Source organism: Phaenicophaeus curvirostris, chromosome 8 (assembly GCF_032191515.1).
Source record: "Phaenicophaeus curvirostris isolate KB17595 chromosome 8, BPBGC_Pcur_1.0, whole genome shotgun sequence".
Taxonomy (NCBI): domain Eukaryota; kingdom Metazoa; phylum Chordata; class Aves; order Cuculiformes; family Cuculidae; genus Phaenicophaeus; species Phaenicophaeus curvirostris.
Genome location: NC_091399.1, coordinates 19,079,216 through 19,094,182, shown reverse-complemented (window position 1 = coordinate 19,094,182; position 14,967 = coordinate 19,079,216). Strand labels below are relative to the sequence as shown.

General features: G+C 51.1%; 1 protein-coding gene across 2 annotated transcripts; it reads left to right on the top strand.

Annotated features, from left to right (window-relative positions):
- Positions 1 to 1,865: 1,865 nt before the first annotated feature.
- Positions 1,866 to 9,882, top strand: LOC138723519 (torsin-1A-interacting protein 2-like). 2 transcript variants are annotated; one of them, XM_069862662.1, is made up of 6 exons: positions 1,866 to 1,989; positions 3,379 to 3,578; positions 4,611 to 4,913; positions 5,061 to 5,381; positions 5,781 to 5,945; positions 6,726 to 9,882. In XM_069862662.1, exons 2-6 carry the CDS (start codon positions 3,545 to 3,547, stop codon positions 7,481 to 7,483), a joined length of 1,581 nt encoding a protein of 526 aa, XP_069718763.1. In that variant the 5' UTR covers positions 1,866 to 1,989; positions 3,379 to 3,544; the 3' UTR covers positions 7,484 to 9,882. The 2 variants fall into 2 exon arrangements, with proteins under 2 accessions (XP_069718763.1, XP_069718762.1); XM_069862661.1 differs by having other exon boundaries at positions 1,868 to 1,989; positions 4,281 to 4,913; positions 5,781 to 5,879; positions 6,726 to 9,880.
- The last annotated feature ends 5,085 nt before the right edge of the window (positions 9,883 to 14,967 follow it).

Here is a 14,967-nt window from a genome sequence, read left to right as displayed (position 1 = left end):
AGGTGGACACAGGGCAAGGGGCAGCTCATGGAGGTCTCGGGAGAACCAGAGAAGAAGCAGGGCACCCTCTGGCTGACCTGCCCAGGGCAGCACACACAGTCCCTTTCGGCTTTAGTATCCCCAGTGGGACAGTGTTGGGTGCTGCAGGAGCATGAGGAAAACAAAGTGTGGAATGAGGCTGGGATCATGAACTTCACTTAAATGACATCTCCCATGGCCAGGTACAGCCCTGCCTGGTCTTCTACTAACTGTTTATTGACCTGCTGTCCACAAATGAGACTCACTCTTTTTTGAACCTTCTGACGCTCTGCTTCTGTGGCCCTGTGCCAGAAAGGTCCATAAGTTTCCTACACACAGCATAAATATAAAAATATTTTTTTCCGTCTACTTGAACTTACGCTTGTTTTTATGAGTGACTCAAGTCCCAGTATTGAGGGGTTTGGAGAACAACATCTCCACCACAGTCATATCTCCCCATTCAGCCTTCTGTTCTCCAAACTGAGGACTCCCAACCATTTAGTCTCCTTTACCTACAGGTACTGTTTTAGCTGCCTTTCCTCATGCTTCATCTTAGCCATTTGCTATAGGGCTTCTCTGGGAATATTAGTGAAAGGGCTCCAAGCTGGCTTTGAGGGGAGCTGCAGTCTCTGCACCACAGCTCCTTGTGCTGATGCCTTTCCCTGGGGTATGGGGGTAACATGGAATAGTTTGGGTTGGAAGGGACCTTAAAGATCATCCAGTTCCAACCCCCCTGCCCTGGGCAGGGACATCCCACTGGATCAGGCTGCCCAAGCCCCATCCAACCTGGCCTTGGACACCTCCAGGGATGGGGCAGCCACAGCTTCCCTGGGCAACCTGGGCCAGTCCCTCACCATTCTCATAGTGAAGAAATTCCTCCTTAAGTCTAGTCTAAATCTGCCCCTCTCCAGTTTATCCCCATTGCCCCTCATCCTATCACCACAAGCCTTTGTAAACAGCCCCTCCCCAGCTTTCTTGTAGCCCCTTCAGGTACTGGGAGGTTGCTCTAAGGTCTCCTCAGAGCCTTCTCTTCTCCAAAGTGGACAACCCCAACTCTCTCAGCCTGTCCTCGGATGGGAGGTGCTCCAGCCCTCGGATCATCCTTGTTGCCCTCTTCTGAACCTGTTCCAACAGTTCCATATCCTTCTTACACTGGGGATTCCAGAACTGGACACAATACTCCAGGTGAGGTCTCACAAGAGAGGAATAGAGGGGGTTGGACCATACCTGTCCCCTGCGCGGGCACGCCAAGGCATAGCATCATTTTTGGAAGACCATTGTCCTAGTGAGGCCAGCAGTGGCTACACACACACTCTCTCTCCAACCTCCCCCTGTTGCAGTCTCTGGATCACACTGGAAGAGGAGCTGGGCAGGGGGGGATCCCTATCCCTTGCCCTCCATGCTGATGCTAAAGACACCCCATCTCACAGCCCACAGCTCCCCAGCCTCCCTGTGCTTGCACAACAGGACATTGCAAGAGTCTGGGGTTTGCTGGCTACGTGCTCAGGTTGTTTTTCTTGTTGTCCCTTTCATCTTCATAGATCGGCTCTCAGAACAGTTCCCTCTTCGCCGTCATTTCATTGTTTAAATCTGCTACTTAACGCAGGAAGCCACCAGTCATCCAGTAGGAAACCGTATGACCGCAGAGTTTTGGAAATACAGCTCAAAAAGAAGTTACCGTTTCCTGAAAACTCCCGAGACCGACTGCTGTTCGCCGGGGAAAAGCCGCCTGCCTTTGGCAAGAAGGAGATTGGGAAAGACTACACCTCCCAGCAGGCTGACGGGAGCCCAGGGAAGGGCAGAGTTCACTGTCACGTTGATCGTGGAGAGTCAAGGGTGCGTGCGGGGGCCACGGGCTGTCCTGCTGCCGGCAGGGCCAAAAGGCTTCTGGGAAAGGCAAGAGTTGGCCTCTACTTGTGGCCCCTTTGCTTCCCTTCACCAGCCTGACAAGCTCCAAACCTCCAAGCCTGGGTAAGCGTCCGGCTCCGCGAGCCACTTTGTTCCTCTGGCTTCCGTCTTTGGCCGCAGCGTCACCAGCAGGAACAGCACAGGGAGGGGAGGGATGAGAGCTGAGCAGCAAAGAGCAGCAATTATACCCCCCCACACACCCCTAAAACCTGTATTTAGCAAGAAAACGCAGCCGTAGGCACAGCATGGGTGGGGGAAGGTGCCCCCCGTGCGAGAAAAGCTGCTGTGAAGTCTGAGCTTTTGAGATTTTTTTTAAGGAAATCCACATGATCTGCTTCCCTCCAGGGAAAGTTTCTCAGGAGTTTTCCATGCCACCTATTTTTCCAGGGGCAGGCATTGCACTCATGAAAGCCCTCAGCTTTCTCAGGTTACACCAGCAATCCTGGCTCCATCCTGCATGGCCATCTGGCCCCAAAGTGCCTCAGCAGAGGGGCAGCGATCGCGGCGAGGGGCGCAGGAGAGGTAGGCGGTGGCTCCAGGTTCCCAACACCCACCCGGGGTGCTGCTCAGCGCCCCAGGATCAGGTGGGGGTAACAGCAGCTTTGCCTTGCAGCAGCACCACCACCTCCTGATCCCACACACTGGAGGCAGGAGGGTGAGGTGGAGCAGGCGCGTTGCTCTGCGTTGACCTGGCTGTAAGACATCAGGTGCCCGAAAGCCTGCGGGGAAGGGGTGCCAAGCTCCAGCCTCCAGCTCCATTGCCCTGGAGCACAGAATCCCAGAACGGTCAGGGGTTGGAAGGGACCTCTGGAGCTCATCCAGTTCAACCTGATAGGAATAGTTGGACTTGATGATCCGGTGGGTCTCTTCCAACCTGGTTATTCTATGATTCTATGAATCTCTCCAGAGAAAGAGACTCCACACCTTTCCTGGCCACCCTGTTTCAGTGCCCGTCACTCTCACAGGAAGAAGTTTTTCCTCACATTCAGGTGGAACTTCCAGTTTGTACCTGTAACCCTTTGTCTGTTGCTGAGCACCATTGAGAAGAGTCCAACCCCATCCTCTTGACTCCTGCCCCGAGATGTTTATAAGCATTGATAAGGTCCCCTCTCAGCTGTCTCTTCTCCAGGCTAAACGGACCCATGTCTCTCAGCCTGTCCTCATAAGAAAGATGTTCCAGTCCCTTCATCATCTTCACGGATGAGTCCTTTCCAGTCCCTCTGGATGACACTCCACTGTCTCATCCCACTGGCTTGTCCCAAGACAACTGTAGTTTGCGTTAATCCTTCGACTGCTTTTAGCCTGCCGGGAAGCAAAATAGTTAACAGCCCTTGGGCTGAAAGTTTGCTGTTATTGGTGACATCCCTCCATTTTCAAACCACCTTGGGGAGCACGGAGGGAGGAGCCTCCTTCTCCACCATGAGTCACTGCTCCTCTGTTTGTGCTTATTAGGTTTAAAGGTATTTAGTCACGATTCCTGAGGCCAAGAGGGATGGTGTGTGTGCGGGCTGCAGGACTTGTTCAGCCACTCAAACAGCGGGGAGATAACGTCTCCTTATGACCAAAGGCGAAAGTGAAATAAACGGTGTAGAAGCCAGAGCTCCAGAGGAGAAAGAAAATGGAGGAGAATCCAAGTGTGGATCTGTCTGGAGGTAAGTGAATCCCATGCCCTAGGAAAATCCCTTTGCAAGAGATTCCAATAGTGACTTAGGAAAACTAAGCAAAATAAAAATTAAAAAAACCCCAGAATCTCCTCTTTTCCAGACCAAGGAAAGCAAGTTGCTGTTTTGGGTTTTTTTTTTCCTGAAGGATTAAAGATTAACAAGGTACTTTCAGTTTCGGATTCCTACCTGCAACAGGTTCAGACTCTGTGTCCAGAATGGCAGAACAAGGAAGGCTAAAGATGGAGCTCCAGATTGGAAGAGCTTTCTTCCCTGCATCCCAGTGCAGCTTCAGAAAACAGCTTCATAGCACTAGCTATGGAGAGAGGAGCACCTCCCTTGGCGCAGCTGCCAAATGGAAGTGCAGTCTGATAGCATCATGGTTTAGCCTCTGCCAGCTTGATTAACAGCTAAAACGCAAGCAGTTGGGCCCCCAACCCCCAGGGAAAGGGAAATGAGTGGAAAAAGACTTGCAGGTTTGAAGCTAAAACTAAGTTTTATCCTTAGTATGAGGTTATATCCTTAGTATGTGTGGGTTGGAATCCTCTGCTGGTCAGTTTGGGGTCATCTGTCCCATCTGCCCCTCCCTGCTAACCTGGGCCTTTGCTTAGAGGAGGCAGAGCAGGAGAATGCGTTGTTGGTTCTTGCGCTGGAAGACACTAAGTGTAGGTCTGTGACTTCTATTCCCCACAGCCAGGCTGGCTCACGGTGAAATGGAGAGCAAAGGAGACAGCCCTGTCCACCATGAAACACGGGAGGAACAGGAGACAAGCAAGCAACGTGAAAGCTCCGACACGGCAGAGGCAGATGCTTCATCGAGAAGTAAGTTCCTGAGCTCTGACAGTAAAATGACCCATTTGGATGTGACTGCCACAGAAGATGTCACCAAGGGCCTTTTGGCCAAGACGAGCACTAGTGCCCCTCTCCTAGATCAGGAGCCAGGAGACGACACAGAGCAAGAAACGCTGGAAAGCGGATCCGAAGGCATGTTAAGGGACAGACATGGAACACTTCTCCAAGCAGGTGGGCCAGCCCAAGGGGAGGCAGAGAGCACAGGAGAGCATCCCGTGCACCAAGAGACCCACCAAAGATCACTCGAGCTCCAAATGACAACCAGGCAGCCTGAGACCTCCTGCAAACCCGACAAGGAGCCTGTGGTGTGCACATCGCCAACTGCTGATGGAGGAAAGACAACCTTGTTAGGTTTAGCTGCCCACCCAATAGAGGTGGAGATTCCTCAGGAAACTGAAGTATCACTGGGAGAATCAAGGAAGAGAAGAGATGATGCCCCAGAAACCTCCCAGGAAAAAAATGACTTGGATAAAGGTGAGTCTCTCGCCTTCTGTGCATACAGCATCTCCAAAATGCTGCTAACCTGGGCCTTTGCTTAGAGGAGGCAGAGCAGGAGAATGTGTTGTTGGTTCTTGCGCTGGAAGACACTAAGTGTAGGTCTGTGACTTTTATTCCCTACAGCCAGGCTGACTCATGATGAAATGGAGAGCAAAGGAGACAGCCCTGTCCACCATGAAACATGGGAGGAGCAGGAGACAAGCAAGCAGCGTGAAAGCTCCGACACGGCAGAGGCAGATGCTTCATCGAGAAGTAAGTTCCTGAGCTCCGACAGTAAAATGACCCATTTGGATGTGACTGCCACAGAAGATGTCACCAAGGGCCTTTTGGCCAAGACGAGCACTAGTGCCCCTCTCCTAGATCAGGAGCCAGGAGACGACACAGAGCAAGAAACGCTGGAAAGCGGATCCGAAGGCACGTTAAGGATCAGACGTGGGACCAAAGGTGAGCTGATGGCTGCACGCTGCTGCTCTTCCGCTGTGCACAGGCCTGCACTTTGCAGAAGAAAAATGTTACAGTGACATCTGTAGTGCCTCTTGTCAGTTTTCTGGAGTTGAGCAGAAAAGAAGGTATAAGAAATTTACTGGCTTCTCTCTCGCTCCCTGTCCTTTCGCTACTGCCCTGCTTTGAAAGGCATGAAACCACGCTGCTCTCTGCATTGTCTTTCTCCTTCTCCTGCCCAAAAGGTTGAGAGCCAAGGGACAGCAGTATTGACCCAAAGCAGAATGAACTCCTCTTTCCCTCAGCTGGGAGCTCCTGGCAGCACTGTTGCTTTTCTTATTACAGCCCAACTATAACCTGTTCCCTCAACAGTGAGAGGCATATTTCTTTCTCTTACTGCAGGGCACACAGCCCCAAAGCCAGAGGCTCAGTCCTGCTTCCAGAATGTTACCACTCAAAACAAAGACCAGAGGAAAGCCATAAAGCTCTCCTGGCAGCAAGGTGAGGAAAAGAAGCTTTCCTTGCATGTTACTCATCGACCAGAAGGCACTGATCCTCCAGGAACAAGTAATGAAGCACATTTAGTTCTTCTCTTTTAGAGCCTTCCACAGTCTTTTCTGAGGGTTTGAGGGAAAACCCATCCCCTCAAAAAGAGGCTGTTTGAGCAGCTTTCCCTCCAGCTCTCCTGCCTCAAAAGTGGGCACATCATGTTCAGTATGCTAGGAGCACTCCTGGAAAGGCTGATGGTCTCCTATGCTAATGATTCCCCCTTTCCAATCTCCCTCTGTGTCACGGGGCTTCAAGCACAAACCGTGTTGCTGATGTTCTACCACGCTGGTAGAAAGAGAACCTGCTTTTCCATTGAGAGGGACATAAGTAGTTGTCTCTGGACCTCAGCGACCTCTCTTTCTGAGCAGAAGTGTGGTAGCCTTTGTTCACTCAGAGTAGCTAAGAGGAAAGCATTGAACACAACCCTTTAGCTGGGTCAGACTCCTCCATGTGCAGAGGCAGATGCTCCAAATGGCCACATTTAAAGAACATGGAGGAGGGGAAAAGAGAAGAAAATTGCCAGCTGCAATTTCATCAGGAAATTTTGCACCGCAATAACAAAGCTGTAGCCTTGCCTCCATCCCTGGAGCTGTAGTCCTCCCTGGCTGGTGTGTAGGACCATGGGTCTGACACCATGGGGCGAGCAGCCCCTTCACTATTCCTGGGCCCCCAGAGAACACACCAACCTCAATCGCTTTCCTAGCGCAGCGGGGGAAGGAAAAGAGTCCTCATAGCAACTTTCCAACATATCACTGCAGGTCACTTGGGACTGACTTCTGTTCCCCCTCTGTTGAACAGGGATTTTAATGGGCTTCGCATTGTTCTGCCTCTGCTTACTTGGCTTTGGCAGCCTGACCTCCAAGTCCCAGGCAGCCAACAAGAACCCCACGGTAGAGGAGTTCCTGGCCCAGTTCAGGCAGCTGCAGGACAGGTTTCCGGGACAGAGTCCCCACCTGTGGTTTCGTGGGCGCGTGTTACTGCAGAAGCACCTCAATGCATCCCAGCACACGCAGCCAGCCATCATCATCTTCACGGCCGCCCGCAAGGGCGAGCGGACCTTGAGATGCCTCAGTGCCCGCGTGGCTGACACCTACTCGGCCGCCCTGCGTGCCAGCACGGTCCACATCGACGGCACGGCTAAATCCAGGCTCCACAGTGACCAGGCCAAGCAGGAGGTGGATGTCGAGCTGAGCTCAGCTTTCCAGGCTGGGAGCCGTGCCGCGGTGATCCACCATTTCGAGTTGCTGCCGGCGGGGGCCACCCTCATCTTCTACAAGTACTGTGACCATGAAAGCGCTGCTTTCAAGGACGTGGCCCTGCTGCTGACGGTGCTGCTGGAGGAGGAAACACTAGAGACCGACATCAGCCTCGTGCAGGTGGAAGAGAGGGTCCACGACTTCCTCTGGGCCAAGTTCACCAACAACAGGACCCCCAGTTCCCACGACCACATGGACTCCGACAAACTGAGTGGGCTGTGGAGCCGCATCTCCCACCTTGTCCTACCGATCCACCCCGTGCAGATCATTGAGAAGGAGGGATGCCGCACTAAATCCTAGGGACAAAGACTGCCAGAGTCCCAGGAAGGGTTGGAAAGATGTTCCTGGGTGATTCCGGTACAGGTGGAGGCACAACCAGTACTACTTTCCTTCAGCCTCCCCAGGGAAGAGTTTGATGGGTAGAGATTGATCCCAGCCATTTGGCCAGCTGAATCCTGGAGGTGGGAGACCACTTGCTTCCTTCTGGCTGATGGGAAGAGTGGATATTTTAAGCTGCTAATCACAGAGGAGAACATCGCTGTGTGGGGAGGCAGGAGAGAAAACAGGACTTTGCAGGTACCATTTCTATCAGGAAGTACACAAATAATGTACATGATGATTAGGCCAGAAAGATACTTCAGTTCAGTAGCTCTTTCATTTCTCCCTGTCCCTCAGTTTCCTTATGTCACGTACATCAACCTCACAATGTACTTCACCCAGAAGTTTCTCTGTCTTTGCAGAGAAGCTCCTGGAACACAAACTCCCCAAAGCCAAACATTTTGAAGGCATGCTTTGGAAAAAAAGAAAAGAAAACCACTTTGCTAGTCAAGTGTTTGACTAGTCAGCCTTGATGGAGTCCCACCTGCACAAACTGATGACACCAAGCAAAGACCAGATCCTAAATACAGGATGTTCAAACAAACCTGCAATTCATAAGTCCCTTAAAGATAAATTACAAGCAATTCAGATTGTTAGCACTTAAATACTGCACTAAAGCGAGGAGTAACCCCATGAGGGAATCCTGTTTACCACAGGATAAGCTCCAAAACCAGGAAGCAATGAAACCAAAACCACCTTGCTGTCACTCTGATAGTGTGAATCCTCAAGGGACTGCACAGGTATAAGAAAAAGTGGTAGAGTTTAGTATAAGAACAAGCAGTAGAGTTTAACTTAATGCTACCCCTTTAAAAATTGCGCTCTTGATCTGTTTGCCACAAGGCTACAACCATCTCTTTGGACTGATGCATCAGCTTTGGTCCTGCACAATATATTGCTCTTCCCCCAGATCTCTGGCCCATCTGCAGGGCAGGGAGCTGCCTGCCTCTCCCCGGCTATAATTTATTGATGAATGTAGATGTTAACATTATTTATTTCAAACCATGCAGGGCTGCACAGCAGCTCCTCGCCCTCCAAAGGCACTTTTGCTTCCCTGCCAGACAGCTAGTGCTCTGGCTAAAGCAGCTAGGAGCAGAGCTGGGATTCACTGGTAAAAGCAAAACCTCTGGTGTTAACACTAAAAGTCCCCAACAAAACAGGCTGGTTTCTTACCATGCCTCCTCTTCTGCATCCCGGGAAGAGAAGCCCAAGTCCTGGAAACACTGTGGAGCCCCTGCACGCTGCATTTCTGCAGGCACCGTGGGGCAGAGAACACCCAGGGCCAGCTGCAGGTGACAGCATTTATAGTAACCCAGCAGTCAGCCCCAGGTGCCAGCCCCTTGTGCCTTTGGTTCTGCCTGCTGGAGAAGGAGCAGCTGTGGAAACTGGGGCTTTTTTCCATATAAACCCCACAGGCTGGGCCTTGCTCTATATCCAGATGAGAGACAACTCAAGAACACCACGGTATCTTTAAAAGCAGCACATTTGAGCGCTCCTTCCTTAAAGCAACTAGACCCTGGCGCTGGCTGGGGCTCCTGCCAATGGTGCCTTGCTGCTCTGCCCCACTGATGGCTCAGCTGAGGCACAGCCATGCACCCCAAAAACACCCGCTGCCTCTTCTTTCCTCCCACCGCGTGCCTTGACCTGTTTCTGGGAATCTGTGGCCATTAACTTGGAAGCAGGGGATGAAGAAGGAGATGGGGTGGTTTTGTTCACATCCTCGCCCATGAACAGAGGTTTTTTGTTGGTTGGGGACACAAAAACAAGACCACAGGGGTTTTATTTGTGCTGGGCTATGTGTGAGAATTTCCTGCTGGAGCCTGGCATCAGGAGGGCAGGTTTTGTACAAGATATGAGTTGCTTCCCCCCCCTTCCTCCTTTTTATCGCTATACACTACTTCGTGAACAGAAAACACTCTTTCTGCACGGTTCAGCATGGGCGTTGCTGTCAGCACCAGCAGAGCATTCATCAGGTTGTGACAATATCATGAAGGAAATCTGTATTTTAACTCTGTTTTACATACTGTGTTTGTAATACACAGCCAAGGTAAGAGAGGACAACTTCACCCTGCTTGGGCACGTCACTAAGCATCATCCACCCTGCTGTATTATTATAGAGATATTTTAATGACCTTTGAAAGACAAAGTATCTGCTTGCTTCTGAAACAAGACTTCTATTTAAAAATAAATAGATGGTGAAAGAAACCAGCAAAGTCTTACAAGTGAGACTGGAGTCTTGCCATATTCTGTTTCTTTCCTCTAGCCATTTCAGTTCATTAAGCAAAAGAGATCATCATACTGGACAAAGTTTTATTGAGGTCAGGGCTGCAGTTGTGCAAACAAAGGGAATATTTGCTTTTGCTGGAAAAACCCCAAATAACCTTTTTCTCAGTTGTTTGGGACAAACGTTTGCAGCTTTTTCAGCTAAGCAAAACTACAACCAAACCTACAAACTGCTGCTGGATTCAACCCAGACAGAAACATATTGAGTTTTACATAATACTTAATGATACTAATTAAACTGAAACCCACTGACAACTGAAATATTTCAGAAATGCAGAAAACTAGTATTTCTCTTTTTAACCCCCTTGATCAGATCAGTTCAACCCAGTGTCACACCACTGCAGCACACACAAATGTTTACTTTGTGGTGAATTACTTTGCCCAGCTCTGGCCTAAACATTGAGGGGCTGGAAAAAAGAAGGATTTACCCTGTTAATTCTGGGTTTTCTTCAGTCCCTGTCCAGGCTCTGGCAACACAAACACTCCTCACATTGGCATCTGTTTTCAAATAGACACTTGTTCCTGTGATTGATTGCAAGAAGTCAACACCGCTCATCTGTTGTCTGATGTGAGAGGACAAGATTTGGTCTCAGCCCAAAGATTGAGATGAAGATCCAGCATCACCAGGTGCTGTGATTGCTGGATGCCAAAACCAGGCTGCTTTTTCAGTCTTGCACGTGAATTCAAAAGCGGGTCCAAAGGGATCCACTAAGTTCCATGAGGAAGGCAGAGGCTTGCCCTGGTGGTTTTCCTCAAGACTATGTGCTCCCCATGATCAGCAGGAGGAGTACCTGCTCCACAAACCAGGTTGAACTGAGTGTGGATATGGTTCCTGCTGTTGAAGCGAGGCAGGAAAACTGGGGCAGGCAAGTCCAGAGGCTGCTCAGCAGTGACTGTGCCTCCCTGTGAATTCTGGGACCAAGAGAACACAGGTTGCCCAGGGAAGCTGCGACTGCCCCATCCCTGGAGGTGTTCAGGGCCAGGTTGGATGGGCCTTGGGCAGCCTGATCCAGTGGGAGGTGTCCCTGCCCAGGGCAGGGGGGTTGGAACTGGGTGATCCTTGAGGTCCCTTCCAACCGTAACTATTCTATGATTCCTTGGAATGGGTGAGAATAGAATCATAGAATCATTGAGGTTGGAAAAGACCTCTCAGGTCATCCAGTCCAACTGTCAGCCTGACAATCACCACACCTGCGATACTCACATTCAATGCCCCAGCATTCCTGACAGGCGATGGTCGGCTCTCAAGGGGAGATAACCTCACCTAAGGCCTTTCCATTCACTCTGTTAGCAAATGAGTTTGCTCACTACACCTGAGAGGTGTCCCAGCTCAAGGAGAGATCATAGAATCATAGAATCACCAGGTTGGAAGAGACCCACCGGATCATCGAGTCCAACCATTCCTATCAATCACTCACCCATGTCCCTCAGCGCCTCGTCCACCTGTGCCTTAAACCCCTCCAGGGAAGGGGACTCAACCCCCTCCCTGGGCAGCCTCTGCCAGTGCCCAATGACCCTTTCCATGAAAAATTTTTTCCCTAATGTCCAGCCTAAACCTCCCCTGGCGGAGCTTGAGGCCATTCCCTCTTGTCCATGGGTTTGGCTGGAGCTTTCCAGTTCCCTATTGTTTACATCAATGCTAACACAAAAAAAACCCCCAAAAAACAAACCCAAACAACAAATTATTCTTATTCTCCTTGGCCTCTTAAACAGTGCACTCCCCTCACCAAATGTCTTTCCCTTTTGTTTCGGTCCCGCTCTCTGCAGCAGTAGTTCTGCTGGAAAGGTTGTGCTGCCACTGGGTGCTCAATGACCCTAAAAATTACCTGGAAAATTACACAGTACCTCCACTGAGGGACAAAACCTGTTCTGGAAGGCCAGTCTGGACTGCTCTGCCACAAAAAAAATCACACAAAAAAATGCTCAGTCCAAGGAGAGGGCTCCATCCATCCCTCGTGAGGGCACTCAAGAGCTGAGGATCCTCTCGGAGCCAGAGCAGAAGCAGCAGCCTGGTTCCACGAGAGGGATGAAACAGCCTCCCCACAGCACATTTCTTTGAGGTCTGCTCCATCCTCTGCCCCAGCAACCCAGGGACCCCTCAGACATCTCCAGGAAGCAGTTTCTGGTCATGGTGATCTCCATGGAGGAGCAGACCTGGCCTCTTCCCACCACTACAGCTTGAGTTGAATGAAGCCACCATTTTCTTTGCATTAACAGAGTTGAACACTTTGAGCTGCTCAGAGCAGTAAAAAGAAAGACCAGCTATTTCCCTTGTATCTGCAGAGCGGAGGCTTGGCTCACACAGGCTCCTCCAGGTTGGAAGAGACCCACCGGATCATCGAGTCCAACCATTCCCATCAATCACTAAACCATGTCCCTCAGCGCCTCGTCCACCCGTCCCTTAAACCCCTCCAGGGAAGGTGACTCAACCCCCTCCCTGGGCAGCCTCTGCCAGTGCCCAGTGACCCTTTCTGTGAAGAATATTTTCCTAATGTCCCTTCTCAGGCACAGCCTCTCCCCCGCCTCTGTGACTCTCTGTGGCTTTACTCAGCCTTGCTTATCTGCAGAGCAGGATCTGGCTCCACAGGAACATTACACAGGGCTGCAGCAGGGCAGCTGAGCTTTTTCACCCCACAGCTCACGGCGCAACGGGGTTATTTGTCAGCACTGCTCACCCTCACTTGCTCTGGTTGAGTCGAAAGCATGCTTCCCCTTCCTACACTCTTAAAGAGTCTTTTCCAACCTAAATGATCCCAAGATTCAGGATCCAAATGATCCAGGAGGAGTCCCTCCTGCTGACACTCCTCCAGCATTCCTGTCAGTCACTAACCCACGTCCCTCAGCACCTCCTCCACCCGTCCCTTAAACCCCTCCAGGGAAGGGGACTCAACCCCCTCCCTGGGCAGCCTCTGCCAGGGACCAATGACCCTTTCTGGGAAGAATTTTTTCCTAACGTCCAGCCTGAACCTCCCCTGGCGGAGCTTGTGGCCATTCCCTCTCGTCCTGTCCCCTGTCACTGGGGAGAAGAGCCCAGCTCCCTCCTCTCCACAACCTCCTTTCAGGGAGCTGGAGAGAGCAATGAGGTCTCCCCTCAGCCTCCTCTTCTCCAGGATAAACAGCTCTTCCAACCTGGTGATTCTATGATTCCATGATTCCCCTCCTCTCCTGCTCTGAGGCTGAAGGCCTGGGTAGGGGGGAGCTGCAGAGGACTGACCCCTTTCCACACATCTGGCACATCTGGCAGGCAGAAACCGCTGCTCCCCAAACGCTCCCCTCAGGCTGGGGACACATCATCCCATTTTTGCAGGGCCTTTGTCCATGGCTCGGAGCAGCTGGCTCCCTGGAGGCCCAGCACAGAGGCTCCAGATGCCTTCCCATCACAAACACAGCAGGAGGGGCTGCAGAAGGGAGGGGGGAATTCACCAGCTAGCAAATCCCTCCCCTAAAAGTTGTACAATTGACTATTTCAGCCTGAAAGCAGCACCTGAAGAAAGGGATGGACAAATTTCTTTAGCCTGGAAGGTCTCAGAGACCTTACAGGGGCTTCTGAGGTGCCATTGCATCCTCTGAGAAGGCTGTGAGCTGGGAGCGGATCGCTGCAAGTGGCTCCGAGTGGTCTGATTTTGCAGTGTGTTTTCTGCAGTGACTGTGTAAAGAGGGGATGCATGCCCTGAGGTGGTGGAGAACACACAAGATGGAAGCTGGGCTTTAGTACCTGAATTAAACCGTGGCTGAGATCTGGGGCCTCTAGGCAACTGCGTCTTCTCTTGGCAAGGACCGGGGCATCAGGTTTGCTCACCATTCATCCACCATCCCAGCAGGAGCACCTCTCCATGTCCTGGAAGATGTTTCCCTGGATAAACACACAATGCAATGGGTGAGCAATCGGCTGACAGCACGGGCTGAAAGGGTCACAGTAAATCTGGTTACAATAGGCCAGTGATCTTAGGGTCAGTGCTCTTCATAAATTACATGGATGCAGGACTTGAAGGTTTAATAACTAAGTTTTACACATCCTTTGCCAAACTGCAGAGACACTAGAGGAGACCACATCACCTCTTGGCTCCTGGGGTGCAAACTAGGAAAGTGCTAAGTCAAACTGATCTCAGGAATCTGGTACTGGTCTGAGTTCTTGCAGTCCACTCTCCCTCTAACTCAAAAACGATGGTGCATATAGAAGGTTGGAGAACTTACTGAGCACAGACTCCCTGAAGTCTGCAAAGGGATCAGAGGTCAAGCAGCGACAGACGTATTTATGGTCCACGTGTAATTGTTGTTATGTCACGGTTCTGCTTGCTTTTTATAAAAGCAAAGAAAAAAAAACACTCCACAAGAAACTGCATAGGATGATAGGAAATTGTAAGGGAGCTATTGACACTCTTGAGGACAGAGAAGCCCTGCAGAGGGATCTGGACAAATGGGAGAGCAGGGAATCACCAGCCACATGAAGTTTAACAAGGACAAGTGCTGGATTTTGCACCTGGGACATGGCAATCCAGGACATACAGACAGATTGGGGAGTGGGAGGCTGGAGAGCAGCCCTGCACGAAGGGATCTGGGGGTTCTGGGTGACAGCAAGTTGAACATGAGCCAGCAGTGTGCCCTGGGGTGCATCCAGCACAGCATTGCAAGCCAGGTGAGGGAGGAGATTGTCCTGCTGTGCTCCAACCTGGTGTGGCCTCAGCTCGACTGCTGGGTGCAGTTTTGGGCATCACAGGAAAAAAAAAAAAAAAAAAAAAGTAAAGCCACAAATTTGAGGAAGAGTTCAGAGGGGAAGCTGTATGAGGAGTGACTGAAGTCACTTGGTCTGTTCAGCCTGGAGAAAAGGAGACCAAGGGGAGACCTCATCACAGTTTACTGCTCCCTTACAAGGGGAGGAGCAGGAGCTGATCGCTTCTCTCTGGTGAGCAATGACAGGACCCCAGGGAATGGCAGGAAGATGTGCCAGGGGTGGCTTAGGTTGGATATTAGGAAAAGGTTCTTCGCTCAGAAGGTAGTGGAGCACTGGAACAGGATCCCCAGGGAAGCAGTCATGGCACCAAGCCTGACAGTACTCATAGAATCATTGTTGGAATCCCTCGGGGATGGAGGGAGAGCTCAGGGACAGAGGGAGAGCTTGGGGATGG